The sequence below is a fragment of the Salmo salar genome, chromosome ssa15 (genome assembly GCF_905237065.1).
Source record: "Salmo salar chromosome ssa15, Ssal_v3.1, whole genome shotgun sequence".
NCBI classification, from domain to species: domain Eukaryota; kingdom Metazoa; phylum Chordata; class Actinopteri; order Salmoniformes; family Salmonidae; genus Salmo; species Salmo salar.
In genome coordinates, this window is record NC_059456.1 from 79,826,953 (window position 1) to 79,842,863 (window position 15,911).

General features: G+C 41.1%; 2 protein-coding genes across 4 annotated transcripts; both read left to right on the forward strand.

Moving 5' to 3' along the window:
* The first annotated feature begins 1,471 nt into the window (after positions 1-1,471).
* On the forward strand, positions 1,472-3,931 carry LOC106572044 (NADH dehydrogenase [ubiquinone] 1 beta subcomplex subunit 11, mitochondrial). The gene is made up of 3 exons (XM_014145765.2): positions 1,472-1,774; positions 2,492-2,622; positions 3,707-3,931. The coding sequence occupies exons 1-3, from the start codon at positions 1,589-1,591 to the stop codon at positions 3,834-3,836; spliced, it is 447 nt and encodes a 148-aa protein (XP_014001240.1). The 5' UTR covers positions 1,472-1,588; the 3' UTR covers positions 3,837-3,931.
* A 4,425-nt stretch (positions 3,932-8,356) lies between these two features.
* Positions 8,357-15,889, forward strand: LOC106572042 (rho-related GTP-binding protein RhoA-C). Of its 3 annotated transcripts, none has more exons than XM_014145763.2 (5): positions 8,357-8,419; positions 13,303-13,458; positions 13,672-13,792; positions 13,902-14,032; positions 14,349-15,889. In XM_014145763.2, the coding sequence occupies exons 1-5, from the start codon at positions 8,372-8,374 to the stop codon at positions 14,520-14,522; spliced, it is 630 nt and encodes a 209-aa protein (XP_014001238.2). In that variant the 5' UTR covers positions 8,357-8,371; the 3' UTR covers positions 14,523-15,889. The 3 variants fall into 3 exon arrangements, with proteins under 3 accessions (XP_014001238.2, XP_014001239.1, XP_045552104.1); XM_014145764.2 differs by lacking the exon at positions 8,357-8,419 and adding an exon at positions 8,524-8,602; XM_045696148.1 differs by lacking the exon at positions 8,357-8,419 and adding an exon at positions 9,589-9,645.
* The last annotated feature ends 22 nt before the right edge of the window (positions 15,890-15,911 follow it).

Genomic DNA, 15,911 nt, shown 5'->3' on the forward strand with positions numbered 1-15,911 from the left:
CTTGTATATTACTTAACATTTTTCATAGATGTTACCGGTTTGAGGAAACAATTTTAACCACTAGTATTGTATGAGTAAATCGCTCTGGATAAGATAATCTGCTAAATGACACATTTAAAATGTAAATGTAATAACAGTTGGTCATTACATTTACATTTACATTTAAGTCATTTAGCAGACGCTCTTATCCAGAGCGACTTACAAATTGGTGCATTCACCTTATGATATCCAGTGGAACAACCACTTTACAATAGTGCATCTAAATCTTTTAAGGGGGGGGGGGTTAGAAAGATTACTTTATCCTATCCTAGGTATTCCTTAAAGAGGTGGGGTTTCAGGTGTCTCCGGAAGGTGGTGATTGACTCCGCTGTCCTGGCGTCGTGAGGGAGCTTGTTCCACCATTGGGGTGCCAGAGCAGCGAACAGTTTTGACTGGGCTGAGTGGGAACTGTGCTTCCTCAGAGGTAGGGGGGCCAGCAGGCCAGAGGTGGATGAACGCAGTGCCCTTGTTTGGGTGTAGGGCCTGATCAGAGCCTGAAGGTATGGAAGTGCCGTTCCCTTCACAGCTCCGTAGGCAATCACCATGGTCTTGTAGCGGATGCGAGCTTCAACTGGAAGCCAGTGGAGAGAGCGGAGGAGCGGGGTGACGTGAGAGAACTTGGGAAGGTTGAACACCAGACGGGCTGCGGCGTTCTGGATGAGTTGTAGGGGTTTAATGGCACAGGCAGGGAGCCCAGCCAACAGCGAGTTGCAGTAATCCAGACGGGAGATGACAAGTGCCTGGATTAGGACCTGCACCGCTTCCTGTGTGAGGCAGGGTCGTACTCTGCGAATGTTGTAGAGCATGAACCTACAGGATCGGGTCACCGCCTTGATGTTAGTGGAGAACGACAGGGTGTTGTCCAGGATCACGCCAAGGTTCTTAGCACTCTGGGAGGAGGACACAAGGGAGTTGTCAACCGTAATGGCGAGATCATGTAACGGGCAGTCCTTCCCCGGGAGGAAGAGCAGCTCCGTCTTGCCGAGGTTCAGCTTGAGGTGGTGATCCGTCATCCACACTGATATGTCTGACAGACATGCAGAGATGCGATTCGCCGCCTGGTTATCAGAAGGGGGAAAGGAGAAGATTAATTGTGTGTCGTCTGCATAGCAATGATAGGAGAGACCATGTGAGGATATGACAGAGCCAAGTGACTTGGTGTATAGCGAGAATAGGAGAGGGCCTAGAACAGAGCCCTGGTGTTATGATGAGGTCTTAACTTTGACTGGTACATAATATAGTGGTAACAATTATGATCAACTGGTCGTATTCTGGTTAGTAAAAATACATATAATTTTTTACATTTTTAAATTCAACCAGTTGTGACCAAAATAAGGCGTCATAAAAAGACGTCATACTGATGTCATACCTTGCCCACTGGGCTGTGTTCGTGGTTGGTGACAGCAGCAGACTGCCATCCCTTTTCCCACCCCGTCCTGTAGGTGGCGACAATACCCTATCTTGGAATTCTCTGCTGCTGTCTCGCAAGTTGAAGAAGAAAATGCGAAACAATTCCGGTTTCGGAGACTCGAAGTGTTGACCTGACAAAATGCTCGCCCAGTTGTCACGGTTTGGGCCTGCCTTGACCCGTTTTCGCCCTAATCGTGTTTGCGGGACTCGGTTCGTATCTCAATCGCCACTCTCGGGTGCTGCTGGTTCAGCCACAGTGTCGGATTTGCAGCCTTCACATGCCAAGGAAAGTCATGGACACGCAGAGGTCAGCGCGTTCGAAAAGGTGAGTTGGTCCTGAATCTAAACGTAAATAACAGTCTCTAGCGCTCATCTGTTATTTACATTTTTCTCATTCATTGTAGTTTTTGACATAACGATACACATTCCTTCAGTCAAACATAGTGGCTAGCTACATTACTAAATCAAATGTTATTGGTCACATACACATGGTTAGCAGATGTTAATGCGAGCCTAATGTTTGCGCTTCTAGTTTCGACAGTGCAGTAATATCTAACAAGAAATCTAACAAATTCACAACAACTACCTAATACACACATCTAAAGGGATGGAATAAGAACATGTACATATAAATATATGGATGAGTGATGACCGAGTGGTATAGGCAAGATGCAATAGATGGTATAAAATACAGTATTTACATATGAGATGAACATTACTAAAGTGCCATTATTAAAGTGACTAGTGATCCATTTATTAAAGTGGCCAATGATTTCGAGTCTGTATGTAGGCAGCAGCCTCTCTTTGTTAGTTATGGCTGTTTAACAGTCTGATTGATGGCCTTGAGATAGAAGCTGTTTTTCAGGTCTTTATTTTTTATTTATTTTACCTTTATTTTACCTCGCCTTCTGGATGATAGTGGGGTGGACAGGCAGTGGCAGTTGTTGTCCTTGATGATATTTTTGGCCTAGCTAGTTAACACTTTCTTCACAGTGCAGTGTATCATGAAACCATGACAACAATCTCTCTCAAACCTCTACAGAATCGAGATTATCATGGGTTCTCTCAGGACCCTGTCGTTGACGAGTGGAACATGAGGATGGCCTTCTTCTTTGGCATCTCTATGGCTATTGTGGTTGGGGGTACCTTCATCCACTATTTGCCAGACCATGGGTATGTTTAAGCTGCACTGCACATCCCTCTTTGTTACTTGCTCTGTCACTTGCTCTCACAAAGAGTAACTGAGAACTGAAAAACCCAGCTACAGTAGATATACACTGAGTATACAAAACATACAGAACACCTGCTCTTTCCATGAGACTGACCAGGTGAAAGCTATTGACGTCACTTGTTAAATCCACTTCAATCATTGTAGATGAAGGGGAGGAGACAGGTTAAAGAAAAATGTCTTGAAACATCTCTATCAAGCTTGTCAACCAGACACTACTTTGAGGAAACCAAACTACCGGAAACCAGTCCTTTTCAGTTAAAAGCAGCGACGTGAGGAGACAAATTGTCTTGTTTTTGGAAAAGGTTGCGTCATCATCCCCATCATTTGACGACGAAGACGACTGAGTATTTTATTAATCAAATGTTGTTTTTTTTTGTTAAAATATTATTGTTAATATCACATTACACATTTAGTAATGACCGAATGCATTTAAAACTTCAAGCACAGTAACACTTGTATGACTTTTTGTATCGATAGGAGTGGGGGAAAAAGGTGCTTGTGCATTGATAAGAGCTCTGCTACCCGACTCCGACATTATACATTGGGTTAGGGCCTGTTTGTTTTCATCAATATCTAGGGTACGGGCAGGGGTATCACTAAATTGATCACTAACATTTTGAAGCTGAGCCATTTGTGCGTGTTCTGCAGTACAGTCATATCTGACTAAGATCATAACATGGTGTCAGAAGTGCTTCAACCTCGTCAAATCTAAGACAGGCGAGACTACTTAAATGTTCCTTGAGTTGGAAGGCGGACGAGCAATATCCACCATCGTAGTACGGATGAAGCCTGAGCTGGAATGTGAAGCTAACTGAAGCTGGTTAGCTTTAGAAACCCCTGAGTAGATCTTGCTTTCTTTGTAGGATACCCTTCTGGACTCCACAAATTCACTTATGTTGTCTCCATCTTTGAACCTCTAAACAAGCATCCAACAAACCCATACACATCTTACATGCTTGATTTAACTGATCATCACAAACACAATAATTGATCATTAATCTTTTTGGCCTGTCTTTTTCTCACCAGTATGAGGCAGTGGGCCAGGAGGGAAGCAGAAAGGTTGATTACACTGAGGGAGGCTGCAGGCCTTCCTCTTATGGAGGAGAACTACTATGACCCAAGCAAGATTGTGCTACCAGGAGCCGGAGAAGAGTAGGATGTACTATAAGGAGTTGCACATTGATCATTTGTTTATTTCTCTGACTGTAAATTTCTCTTCAGTATGTTATAAAAAGATACACTACTCTACTACACCATTGCTTGATCATTATTTTGTAGCCAGTGGTCAAACTGAATAGCCTTCAGTAGCAACTGTGACCGTATCAGTGATCATGAAATGGTACGATAGAGTCAAACTACTGGAGTCAACTCTGTGAGCCCCTTGTGGTTGCCCCGGGCCATGACGTCACATCTCCAATGGATGATACCACAGCTGTGAAAGTCTGACATTGTTATCATGCACCGCCCCCGCAAATAATATTACACTAGCAGACACAATCTCCAGGAAGTCAAAGGCATACATCGACAGAGGCTGTGTTTACACAGGCAGCCCAATTCTGATATTTTTGTTCACTAATTGGTCTTTTGACCAATCAAATGAGCTCTGAAAAAGATCTGATGTAATTGGTCAAAAGACCAATTAGTGGAAAAAAGATCAGAATTGGGCTGCCTGTGTAAACACAGCCTTTGAGTGACGGCATGGATGCACAAGTGCACACAGTAGTAGTGCTGGTGATTGACAAACTTGAATGTGGCCTAATGACCATTCTGAAACAAGAAAGATTTAAGTACCTACCAGTAGTAACATCTTATCACAATGCGTGCAAGAATAGGCTTCAGTTAAAGATGAACTGAAACACTAAAACAAACCATGACATTCATTATTTTGTACTTTTTTGTCAAGGGAGGCCAGATGCTCGCTGGCCTTCAATGCTACGGACGGCAACAATGACATACTCGTTTGGACCAGACAGCTTCAGATAAATGGCCTACACGGAGACCGAGGGGTGCTGTTTCGCTTGCTTGGATGCTTTCAAATCCCATTGAGAGCATACATCATTGATAGAAAAACTTTTGCATCTCGTTGGCTAGCTAGCCAGCTAGCTAAGATTGGCCCTTCCCTAAATTAGCCATGGATGGAGATTGGGATTTGGACTTGTGGTTTTACTTAATTCTCCCTACTGGCCAATGATTATAACAGTGATTAAAAAAAATAATAATAATAATTATCCAACCATTAATTCATACATTGCTGTGCCCCTGGCCTGAGGGTTGAAGTTCAATATGTAGCTAGATGTAGAAGGCTAATGTTAACTAGCTAAAGTTGCCCATGAATGGAAGTTAGGCTAGCGAGCAAGAATTTTAGTCAGGTAACCTAAGACAACACATTTTTTTACTGTATGACAGTGTGATAGACCGTTTCATCAACCTGAACGAGAGGAGGATGGCATTGGCGTTTCTCTACAAGTAGGGTGAGTCAACATGTTTTTCTACTTGCACAAACACACACACATACGCGTTTGGCTTCCCCTGTGATTTTACCCACACATCGCTACTGCGTCTGACAGTATGGGCAATCTCCATTTTAAAGTAATACATTTTCTACTTCATTGGCTGATTGCGCCCAACTCAGGAATACACACCCATTTGACTACTTTAAAATGGTGGAAGTCCTCAATGTCCATGGTAAAATGGGTTTTATAAACTGGGTGGTTCGAGCCCTGAATGCTGATTGGGTGGCAGCTGTGGTATATCAGATAGTATACAACGTGTATGAGACATTTATTTTGACTGCTCTAATTTGGTAACCAGTTTATAATAGCAATAAGGCGCTTCTGAGTTTGTGGTATATGGCTAATAAAACACGGCTAAGGTCTGTATGCAGGCACTCCACGTTGCATCGTGCTTAAGAACAGCCCTTAGCCGTGGTATATTGGCCATTTACCACACCCCCTCGGGCCTTATTACTTAAATATCCATGACGAGTCCTATATCTCTATGACAACAGGAACAACTCCAATGTTAACGTTTTTTTCAAAGTTGCCGAAATGTCATGTGCGTCCACCTATATCAGTGCATTTGTAACAACCTAACCATTATGAATCTTCTATTCGATCAAATGAGCCCCATGTAGCAAATTATCAATTACAAAAATGTCTCACTGTGTTTATTTTTGTGAACAGATTTTGGGCAGAGTAAAACATTTCGCGTCGCCTTGTCCTCTCTGGCATAAGCAAGCAATAACGTTTATATTACAATCCCTCAATGTAACAAGGCTAATTATTGATTTACAGCTGTATACAATCTTGGGTTTGACCCACCAAAAATACTTGACTTAGTATTGCAGAAACTGTTTATCCAATAGAAATCCCTGATCACACTTGCAGGCCATGTCATGGCAACGTTGGCTAGATAAGGTCATGCAGAGAAACACATCATCGGGTCTAATGGACGTCTCGATTTTTCACTTCTCTCAATGACCATGTTTACATACGCACAGTATTCCGGATAGTAGGTCATATCCCGCTTAAGGTCTTATGGTTCCCCAACCGGTGGCCCGCGATTTGACCCCCCAAGTTTTCTGACAAATATTTGACCATGTTTTTATTTTATTGTTGGACATAAGACTGTAAACACCAGCAAATCATCTCCAAGTAATTTTAATATTGTTAACCTGCTCCAAAGTATTCCAACGCATAATACAGTATGTGATCGTATACAAATGTGATCGTATACAAATGTATCTGTTTCGGGTACTTGCGGTCAATTTGCAGTCGACAAATTATTTTTAAATTACATTACGGGCCCCCTGACAATACACTGAAGAAAAGAAATTGGCCCGCGGCAGAATCTAGTTGATCTCAAGCCTATAACCTCTCACATATAGTGTGTTATAATATTAACTTCTGCAGAATTCATTTCTTGCAGTAAAATGATACAACAAATGTTAATTTGTCTCTGGAAAAGGAGTGGAGAAATGATTTATTTCTTGAAGACGCGTGTAATGTGTTATATTTGACACTTATGCAAGCAGACAGTATTTCAACCACATAAAATATGCGCCCAAGATTAACTAAAGTCTTATCAGAAAAATGTTGTCGTTTTCTCAGCTTTTCTTTTCCCTAATTAAACTGACATTGGACATTTTGCACAGGACCAATCTTTCCACTGTTTGAGTTATTGCATTTTTTCCCCAGCCCCTAAACGAAAGACAATTTTACGATCTTAACTACATTAATGAATGAATTCTATCGACATAAGACATTCTGGTGAGCACTACTTTAGTCTTCGAGGGCAACAAGTTATGACAGAAGAGAAGCTATATATAACTATAGTTGACAAACAAATTACCTACAAAATGTCCGAAATTATAAGCAGAAACTTGGCTAGATTAGGGGTTAAAGGTACGGAGTATCAGCAAAATAAATTATGCAATTATTATGGTGGATCAAAGTGATTTGTTTGACAATCAGGATGAAAACGTTATCACACAACACCATAGGCTGCACAACACCCATGATATGCGCAACTGAGCCTGTGCAGACTGCGAAAAACAACAGTAAACAGTATGTTTTTATGTCAATGTACAATATGATTTATTTGCAAAACATATATGTTACAGACTCTATCTAGGTGGCTAACGTTAGCTAGCTTGCTAACGTTAGCTGGGTTAAGGTTATGTTTACGAGTTAGGTTGAAGGGTTAGCTAAATTGCATGGTTTGCTCTATAACCTGTTAGTTCATATGCCTTGCGACCGTGATGCCTAAAGCCGAGACAATAAGACAGTGGTGAAATAAATTAAACCAAACCTTTTTGTTTCATCACAAAACCGGAAAGTAACCTCTGTCCGGTGAAGTGAACAAAGCATATTGCATGTAACAAACAGTTACATGACTTACAGCATGTTCAAGCAAGTTAATGTTTCCAACATTTTCAGGCTAATAAACAACTATTGATTTAGAACCATGGAGAGCAAGCACAAGTCGCAAAGAAAACAGGAGCTGCCTCCACTATTACAGCACCAGTTCAACACCTATGCTTAGTCTAATACAGTGACAACTGACAGATACCAAAAACAATTCAGTCCAATCAAAGTAAGCCTCAATATGATGTGGCTGTCTATGGTTCTGATTTCTCTCTCTCTCTCTGTGTACGTTCGTGCAAGTAAAGAACATGTTGACTCACCCTACTTGTACCCTAAACCCTGCCCTTAACATTTTACACAAAAAAATAGAACAATGAGCCAGATATTTCCCCGGATCTATAAATGAGAAGCTTCCGTTTGGCGTTTCCACTTACTACCAAATATGGTGTTGAGAGGCAGCCCAATGGCCGACATTCTGCTAATTTTCTCATCTATTAAACATTTGATCTCCACACAGTTTTGTGTTTCCAAAACTAGAATTTGTAACTGAGTGGACTGCGTTTTGTAGACCTAACCCTTTGCCAAAGTTTCACAAAAGTGTGTTTTGAAGGAGTGCAAGGGCAACTTGAGTTAGGGAACGCCTACTCTGTGCTAACGCTAACGGAAATATGCAAATAAATGGTAGAATGCCCCAATAGGATCTCACTAGCTTGTGCTTGGCTCTGCCCACCTTGCTTGTTCTTTTCACTATGATTAATTTTCTCCCATTGGAACGACAGGTTCTGGTCTATATTGGGTTATGGACGTCCCAAGGACCCCGAATAGCATGGACCGAACAATATCCACTCTTGACTTCCGTATTTTCCCTGAAGAGGTATACATGTATCTATTTGTATCTATTTGTTGACTTAAAAATCTGTCACTCATTAATTTGAGGCGTCCTATTGGTGCGAGATCATGGGCATAGGCGGATGTTATCGGCGTGGCACACTGTCGGGGGCGGGGTTGAAGGGTCGGACAGGAAAAGAAAAAGGCGAGGACATCTGTAACGAAAACGGTAATAAAACTAGTAGCTAAATGTAACCTATTTTAACATCTTTGTTATTGATCACCATGCAAAGGGACCATTTATAAACTAAATGTTTGGATGAGGCTTTAAAACGTGTTTTCTGTAGCCAAGGTAACATTAGGCCAGAGTGACAAATTAGCTAGCGGCGTTGATGCCGGAAACGAACGAACAATTGAAGTGAAAAGACTCCTCGTTTCAGCTCCACCAGTCAGAGCTAGACAGGCCAATGCTAGATAGCAGGTCACCAGAATCAGGTTTCGAGTGCCATCATCACCATTAGGAAGTTAGTAACACATCCCTGGTCTGAGAACTAGCTACTCTTCGCCCTGTATAGTCGACAAGATCTCTAGCTAACTAACTTGGTTAACAAGCTATCCTAGCTAACTCGCTAGATACCACTGACATGACAAGTGACAATGTAAATAACCGCCGTCCACCGACCCGCACTTGCAATACTGGGCGTTTTTAAATGAGACAATCATTGTAGCTAAGTATTTGTTTGTCCAACTAGCTACAGTAGTTATCTAGCACTGAGTTTACGTGAAGAGGGGGAAATTAGCTAGCTAGCTAATATAACTTGGGTGCGGCTAATCCACTCATAGACGAACTACCTTTAGCACCTATTGACGATAGTATCTTCTGCCAGGCCTGTGGGGAATTTTAAGATCCCAACGCTCATCGTTAAGGCATCGCTTGCGGTACAGATTTTGGAAGCTATACCTGTGCTATCTAGCTTACTCTGAACACCTGTAAGTGTAACTGGATAGGAAGTGTAGTTCGTCAACTGGAGGCACACACCGCATATAGGTTTGTGTAAAACTGCTTTGTATTTTTTATTTGAAAGATTTTTTTCCCCAGATATGAAAGAGGGGCATATCAGCATGTTTCAAAAACCGTTAATACACAGCGTGTGCGAAGCTAACCCCTGAAAACCCTACTGAGAAGGGTGTTTGTGAGAGCTCGGGTGCAGGTGTTGAGGACATGCGTCCATGTGGTGGCTAGCTGGATGGCAATCAAAGGGTCTTCTACAGGTATCTGCCCTTAGTGATGATAGTGACTTTCTTGGTATGAGGGATCATTCCATGTGAATGTATTAAACACTTCCATGTATGTATTTTCCTGAAATGCAGTAGGCTTAGAGAAATAAAGCTTGGTTACTATAAATCAATGGGGTTACAGGCCTTGAGCACTATGGACTGTTTTCCTGGACTCAGATTAACCCTAGTCCTGGACTGAAAAGCACTGTGCAATGGCGAATCTGTGTGTGGGAAACTGGTTCAATGGTAATGTTTCAGATTCTGTTGTCACTGGAGCTGAAGTTGGTGGCTGGCTTTCATAGGTCCTTTGATACATTTAGGAGGCTTAGCCCCAAATTCAGTTGTTTAACAGGTGGGAACCAGGGTTTCAATTAGAAGGTAATATCAAGCCGATAAATAAAATTGGCACCGGTAAATTGCCCGGGGAAAAAATCCCATTGCGAAATAGACTTTTAGCCTATTCGTTGATGTAAATACATTTGACCGGTCATGCTTATCTTCTATGGGTAATTTGCATAATTTAGTGGTACTAAATTGGCGCGCGTGTGTATTCGTTTATCTTATTTATCACACGTGCACAACATAGATACAGAGCCTATGAGTGGAAAATCTGTCATACAGCGCTTTTATAACCCCAATATTGCGCAACAATTCTAAACGCAATCGTATATTTCTCAACTGGCAATTGAAGCGCGCTACCCATTCGCCATTCAAAAGCTAGGCAACATGCCAGGCTTCATCACCGCATCACAACACTTTGCCATGAGTATGAGGCAGTATGCATTTTGAAAACATAGCTACTTAATTGTTTGAACCCTGAACGTTTTACTTCATACGAGGCATAGTTCAATACATTCCTTCAAAGTAGCCTAGGCAAAATTCGACCATATCCGTGGAAGATATTATTTAATTGACTTCCATAAGCCATTGAAACAAAGCCTATTTTCTCGTGTTATATATATATTTTTTTTTTCTTCCGGTAACCAAATGCACATTTGCATGTAGCCTATTGCCTTGTGCGCATTCCTGTGCTAATAATGTTAAGAAATAGTTTATCAACACTTTAAGCTAAACTTTCTGATCTGTTGCATCAGATTCATTGCTTTTTAACGTTTATGTTGCCTAGGCCTACTAATTTGTATGAATTTGGGATCTACCGTACCACAACTGTCCCAGAGTCTGTTTGGGCTATTTCTTTCTCAACAAGCTGACCAATATAATAGGTAAACTTTTCTACTATGGGGGGTAGTAGAATGACATGGGCTCACAGGCGGCGCGTCCATAAGGCTAGCAAATTGAATTACATTGCCAAAATGACAGGCTAATTAGCATACTCCTGTCTACACAGAAATAAATAAAACCATTCAAAATAGCCTACTAAAGCATTATTTGGCTACAGTAGATCATTAGCTATCCCTAGCCTTAAAACGTTTTTTTTTTTAAATGGCTTGGCCTACAGTGGGAAGGAAAGGCAGCAAGTACCAGATAGCTGAGTTGTGATTGTCAGTGAAAAGTAGAGGCCCAACCAATCATATTGCAATATTTAAAAATTAAATCACGGGAAAACAAATGGCTATTGCTGTAAAGAGAAGACAATGAAATGACTCCAAACGGTCTATTAGTTATCAACATTCTCAACTTAATTGAGCAAACAGTAGGCCTAGAGCCTATCTTATTGACACCAGCTGAGAGCATCGGCCATATCCCCGGTGAGTGCGCACTGCGTATATTCACTATCATTGTTGGGTCAGTGCCACTTGTTTGTTTTGGACAATCATTTGCTCCAGTTTAGATGGACGTCATTCTATTTGTTTCCCCTTCTCGTAGGCCTATTATATTGACAACGTCATTTTTCTTTGTGTGTCAGTGTTAAGAGTAGGCTACCCTGTAATTTGTCGTATAAAAAACATTTGATAATGTCTCCAGACGTATAGTGTAGTAGAATTGCATGAAATGTGTTTTTCCCTTGTAAAGAAATAAGAAACGTATGAGTCTATAGCCCAGGCCTTCTACGCGCTCATCCATGTATTGAACAGTATTTATTGCAAACAGTGATAGTCAGAATTTAGACAAATTAACTCGATCTAATCTACTCACATTACGAATAGTAGGCTGTTCGTTACTCGTCATGTTGGTTTAGCTAAAATACATGTGGAGTTGTTCTAACGTCTTCAAAGTGCGTGGTAAAGACACGCTCGACTTGCATGTTCTGTTTAAGATTAATTAATTGAAATGTGATTTGTCATTCTGAGCACCATCGGTGGACGCCCTAATCAAGTTACGCATCCAATGCACATGGGTCACGTAAATTTAAAATGCTGCCGGTCAAATGCCCAGCGCCACGTTTTCACAATGGAAACTATGGTAGGAACACTTTCTGCACTTGTTGTGCACTAAACATGCACCGTAGTGATCCCATTGAACCATGGTTTGGGTCACATTCAAAGGCCGCTGGATAAAACGCAGTCCAGTCCGACACATGAAGTGGTTTACACAGTAATATGGATTGTAGACGGAGTGGGCAATTGACAAAATGGCTCAGACGTACTTGGAGACAAAATGAGGGCAGCGTTCCAATTTTCTGCCCTAAGTGTGCACTTATTCAATAGCCTTCGTGGATTTAAAAGGTGGCTTACTACAATCCAATGCTTTTATGTGTTGGGAGGTGTGCAAGAGGCCACACGTAGTTAGAATTGGGATGCAACCAAGGTTAAATGTCTATTGGAAATATGGGCTGATGAAAACGTTAGGCCAACTCAGTCAGTGCCGTAGAGTTCCAGAACACTGACCACATATGCATTGAGTATGCAATGCATTTCCTTCTCCATCCACATTACCTTGTTTGCATCCTCCACATGTGCCGTTTAGCTAGCTCATCATTTACAATGTGGAAAATAAGTTACGTTTCTTCACCGGTCTGTATTTTATACAAAAAAAAAACGACCTCATAACTTGAAAGCCCTGATTGCGAAGGTAATTTAAGATGACAGGCTTGAATATCCGTTCAGCCATTTTGGCACAATGACTCACTACCCAAACCAGACGCAACTGGTTTCAAGTGGCCAAGAGACGTCATGTGATCTCCTACTGCTTTCTAGTGGACGAACTGGGAATTAGGCGGAGGATATATTTAAATAAATGGATAGGTAGACTTCAGCTTTCTACTCATATGTACAGTATATCATTCCTGCAAGATGACACTGTATATATAGCACGTTGCAAAAGCCCTGCACTTTTAAAATGTTTGTGATCCAATTTGCGTATGTTCAGGCCATCATTAGGTAAAATATTTTATTTTTTTAAACAGTAATTGGTTGACATATTTTCTCAAATCTAGACTAAATCTCTTATGGTCTGCTGTATCTCGGGCCCTGTAGTAGTTACATTGTTTCTGACACCTTTATCTGAGTCCCACAGTTCATACCTTTCTAATAGTACTGTGTTTGTAGGACTTATAATTTTGAAAATGTACTTTGAGGGTAGTATACAATATTATGCATTGTTTAGAAAATGCCACCAGAGGGGGTCTGAGTAACAGGTTAACACTGTATGAACACATTTGCTTACAAATGTTAATTTGCTTGGTTGTGCTATATTACCACAAACTCAATGTTGCTGGATTTACACTTTAACTGAGAAATTTTCTTGCAGATGGCTGCGATCCGTAAAAAACTGGTGATTGTTGGTGATGGTGCTTGTGGAAAGACCTGTCTGCTCATAGTCTTCAGTAAAGACCAGTTCCCTGAGGTCTACGTACCTACAGTGTTTGAGAACTATGTGGCAGATATTGAGGTGGACAGTAAGCAGGTGAGATTGTACTGTTAGTCACACAGTATGCTATCAGACATAATTTAAAACACAATTTTTATGTTGAAGTCTTAGTTTTCACCTTTTCTCCAGAGCAAGTAAATTTTTTGGGGCTAAACAGCAATGTATGCATTCTCTACTGTAAGTCGCTCTGAATAAGAGCATCTGCTAAATGATTAAAATGTGAATTTCTGCTCTCCATGTGGGTTCTAGGTGGAACTGGCCCTCTGGGACACAGCTGGACAGGAGGACTACGACAGACTACGGCCTCTCTCTTACCCTGACACTGACGTCATCCTCATGTGCTTTTCCATAGATAGCCCCGACAGCTTGGGTAATACATTGGTGACTGTAATGTTAATCTATCATGTGTGGTAAATGCAACAAATTATCCCGTTTCACTAGCAGCATTTTCCTAAAATGATCCCCTGTGTCTGAAACAGAGAATATCCCAGAGAAGTGGACCCCTGAAGTAAAACACTTCTGTCCAAATGTACCCATCATTCTTGTGGGTAATAAGAAGGACCTGCGGAATGACGAGCACACACGTCGGGAGCTAGCAAAAATGAAGCAGGTACAGTATTCATTGTAAAAATGTATATTATCATTTCAGCAAACACTCATTGTCCTGATCCATTCAGGATATTTCTTAAATGTAGCATTGAAACTAAACAATCCATGGACATTTGTTTTAATGTGGTTGTGTTGCCTCATAGCTACCGTCACTTCATGTATTGTCTGCTAGTCTAAATATACACAGGTTTTTGTTTTGTTCAGTTATGCTAGTTCTGTTTTTGTTTGGCTTGTTATGATTGATGGTGTAGTATGTCACAATGGATGCCAACCATAGAATACCTCTGAACACTTTTACACCTCTGACACGTGAACAGGAACCAGTGAAGCCAGAAGAGGCCCGGGACATGGCTAACCGCATCAATGCATTTGGCTACTTAGAGTGCTCAGCCAAGACGAAAGACGGCGTGAGGGAGGTGTTTGAGATGGCCACCAGGGCTGCGCTGCAGGCCAAGAAACGTGGAAAGAAGAATGCCTGCCTCCTGCTATAGAGAGCTGGGGAAAGACGGGAGCGGGTAGGAAGGGGGGAACAAATTGGGCCGAGGAAAACGCTGCACCCCTCTTCTAAGTCTGCCTCTGTGGAAGGGTGGGTGAGTTTCAAGGGGGGTGTGAGGGAGAAAAACATAATTAAACTAGGCCAAAGGAAATGGAGACAGTGAAGGTCAAATGTAACGAAAAAGGGAGTTCACATTTAAGGCCAAGGTGATTGCCAATCATTTTTTTAAATAAGATAATCGTATGGTTAAGATTTTTTTTAATTGTGTCTTGGACAAGTAGAAGGGTAAAGAAAAAACATCTCTCTGGTAAACTTGTCAGGGTGGTGTACTCTGAGGGATGAGATAAAATTGGTGTTCATGATAGGTTGTTCACCACAGCGCTATTGCCCTGGTTCATAGAGCTGAGCATTGTCAGAGAAAAGGGGGGTTTCATTGCATCATGGTGCATGTTCTCCCAACTCTGACCTCCCTGGCTTGCAGTGTGTCTGTCTATGCTTGTCTTTCATTTCTGTCCAGCCATACCATAGGTGTTTATTTTCTTTGTTCTCCCAATGGATAGACTAACCCTATCTTTGCGCGGACCAGCATCTCCTTCTATGGTATCATAATCTTGCGTGGACCAGCACCTCCTATGATATAATTGGTCCAATAGTATAGTTAATTTGATACAAGCAATTTTGATTTTAAATGGCTACATATTTTTATTTGCCTTTGACTATAAAATTCATATTACAATGCATACAATAATATTGATACTAACTGATTTTTGTAAGCCTGTTCATGTATTGTAATGAAAAATAATTGTAGAATTTGGTTTTATCATTAGTTGGCCTCAAGCCAGAAAGAATGTACATTTGATGCGGCCTGTCAGACACTGTTTGGTTTGAAGGGGGGGTGACTTTTTATTAAGTCATAAAGGTTTTGCAAATTTGGTATTTTCCTCTTGCAGATTGTTTTTGCCTGCATGCCAGGCTATTATTGGGAGTGGGTTTTGAGTGGGTTTTTAATGTGACCTACTGCTCACTCCCTCCAGTCCGTCTTTCTAAAACTGTATGTCTTCCCTTTTTTCCCTCTTGTACTGTATGTTTAACCGTGTGAGAGTCTACTGGCCTATCCTGTATCAGTTGTGCATATTTTGCAAAAATTAGTAACTTTAGGATGAGTTTAAAAAATAACATGTAAAATGCTTAGTAATCCATGAAAAAGATTATGACAAGATGTCATACTATTAAACGCAAGTAATTTCTTTAAATAATATCTTAGTCATTTGTGTGGGGGGCCTTTTGTATACAAATGCATCCTCACATTTCCTCAGTCCTCTTTTTAAAAGTACTCTTAAGAAAATAAATTGTTATAGGGAATGATTGGTTGTCGTTCTTTCAT

Coding starts and splice junctions, on each gene's coding strand:
- LOC106572044 (XM_014145765.2), top strand. CDS start 1,589: ATGCTCGCCCAGTTGTCACGGTTTGGGCCTGCCTTGACCCGTTTTCGC. Junction 1,775..2,491: donor AGGTCAGCGCGTTCGAAAAG/GTGAGTTGGTCC, acceptor AAACCTCTACAG/AATCGAGATTATCATGGGTT. Junction 2,623..3,706: donor CACTATTTGCCAGACCATGG/GTATGTTTAAGC, acceptor TTTTCTCACCAG/TATGAGGCAGTGGGCCAGGA.
- LOC106572042 (XM_014145763.2), top strand. CDS start 8,372: ATGGACCGAACAATATCCACTCTTGACTTCCGTATTTTCCCTGAAGAG. Junction 13,459..13,671: donor TTGAGGTGGACAGTAAGCAG/GTGAGATTGTAC, acceptor TGTGGGTTCTAG/GTGGAACTGGCCCTCTGGGA. Junction 14,033..14,348: donor AGCTAGCAAAAATGAAGCAG/GTACAGTATTCA, acceptor ACACGTGAACAG/GAACCAGTGAAGCCAGAAGA.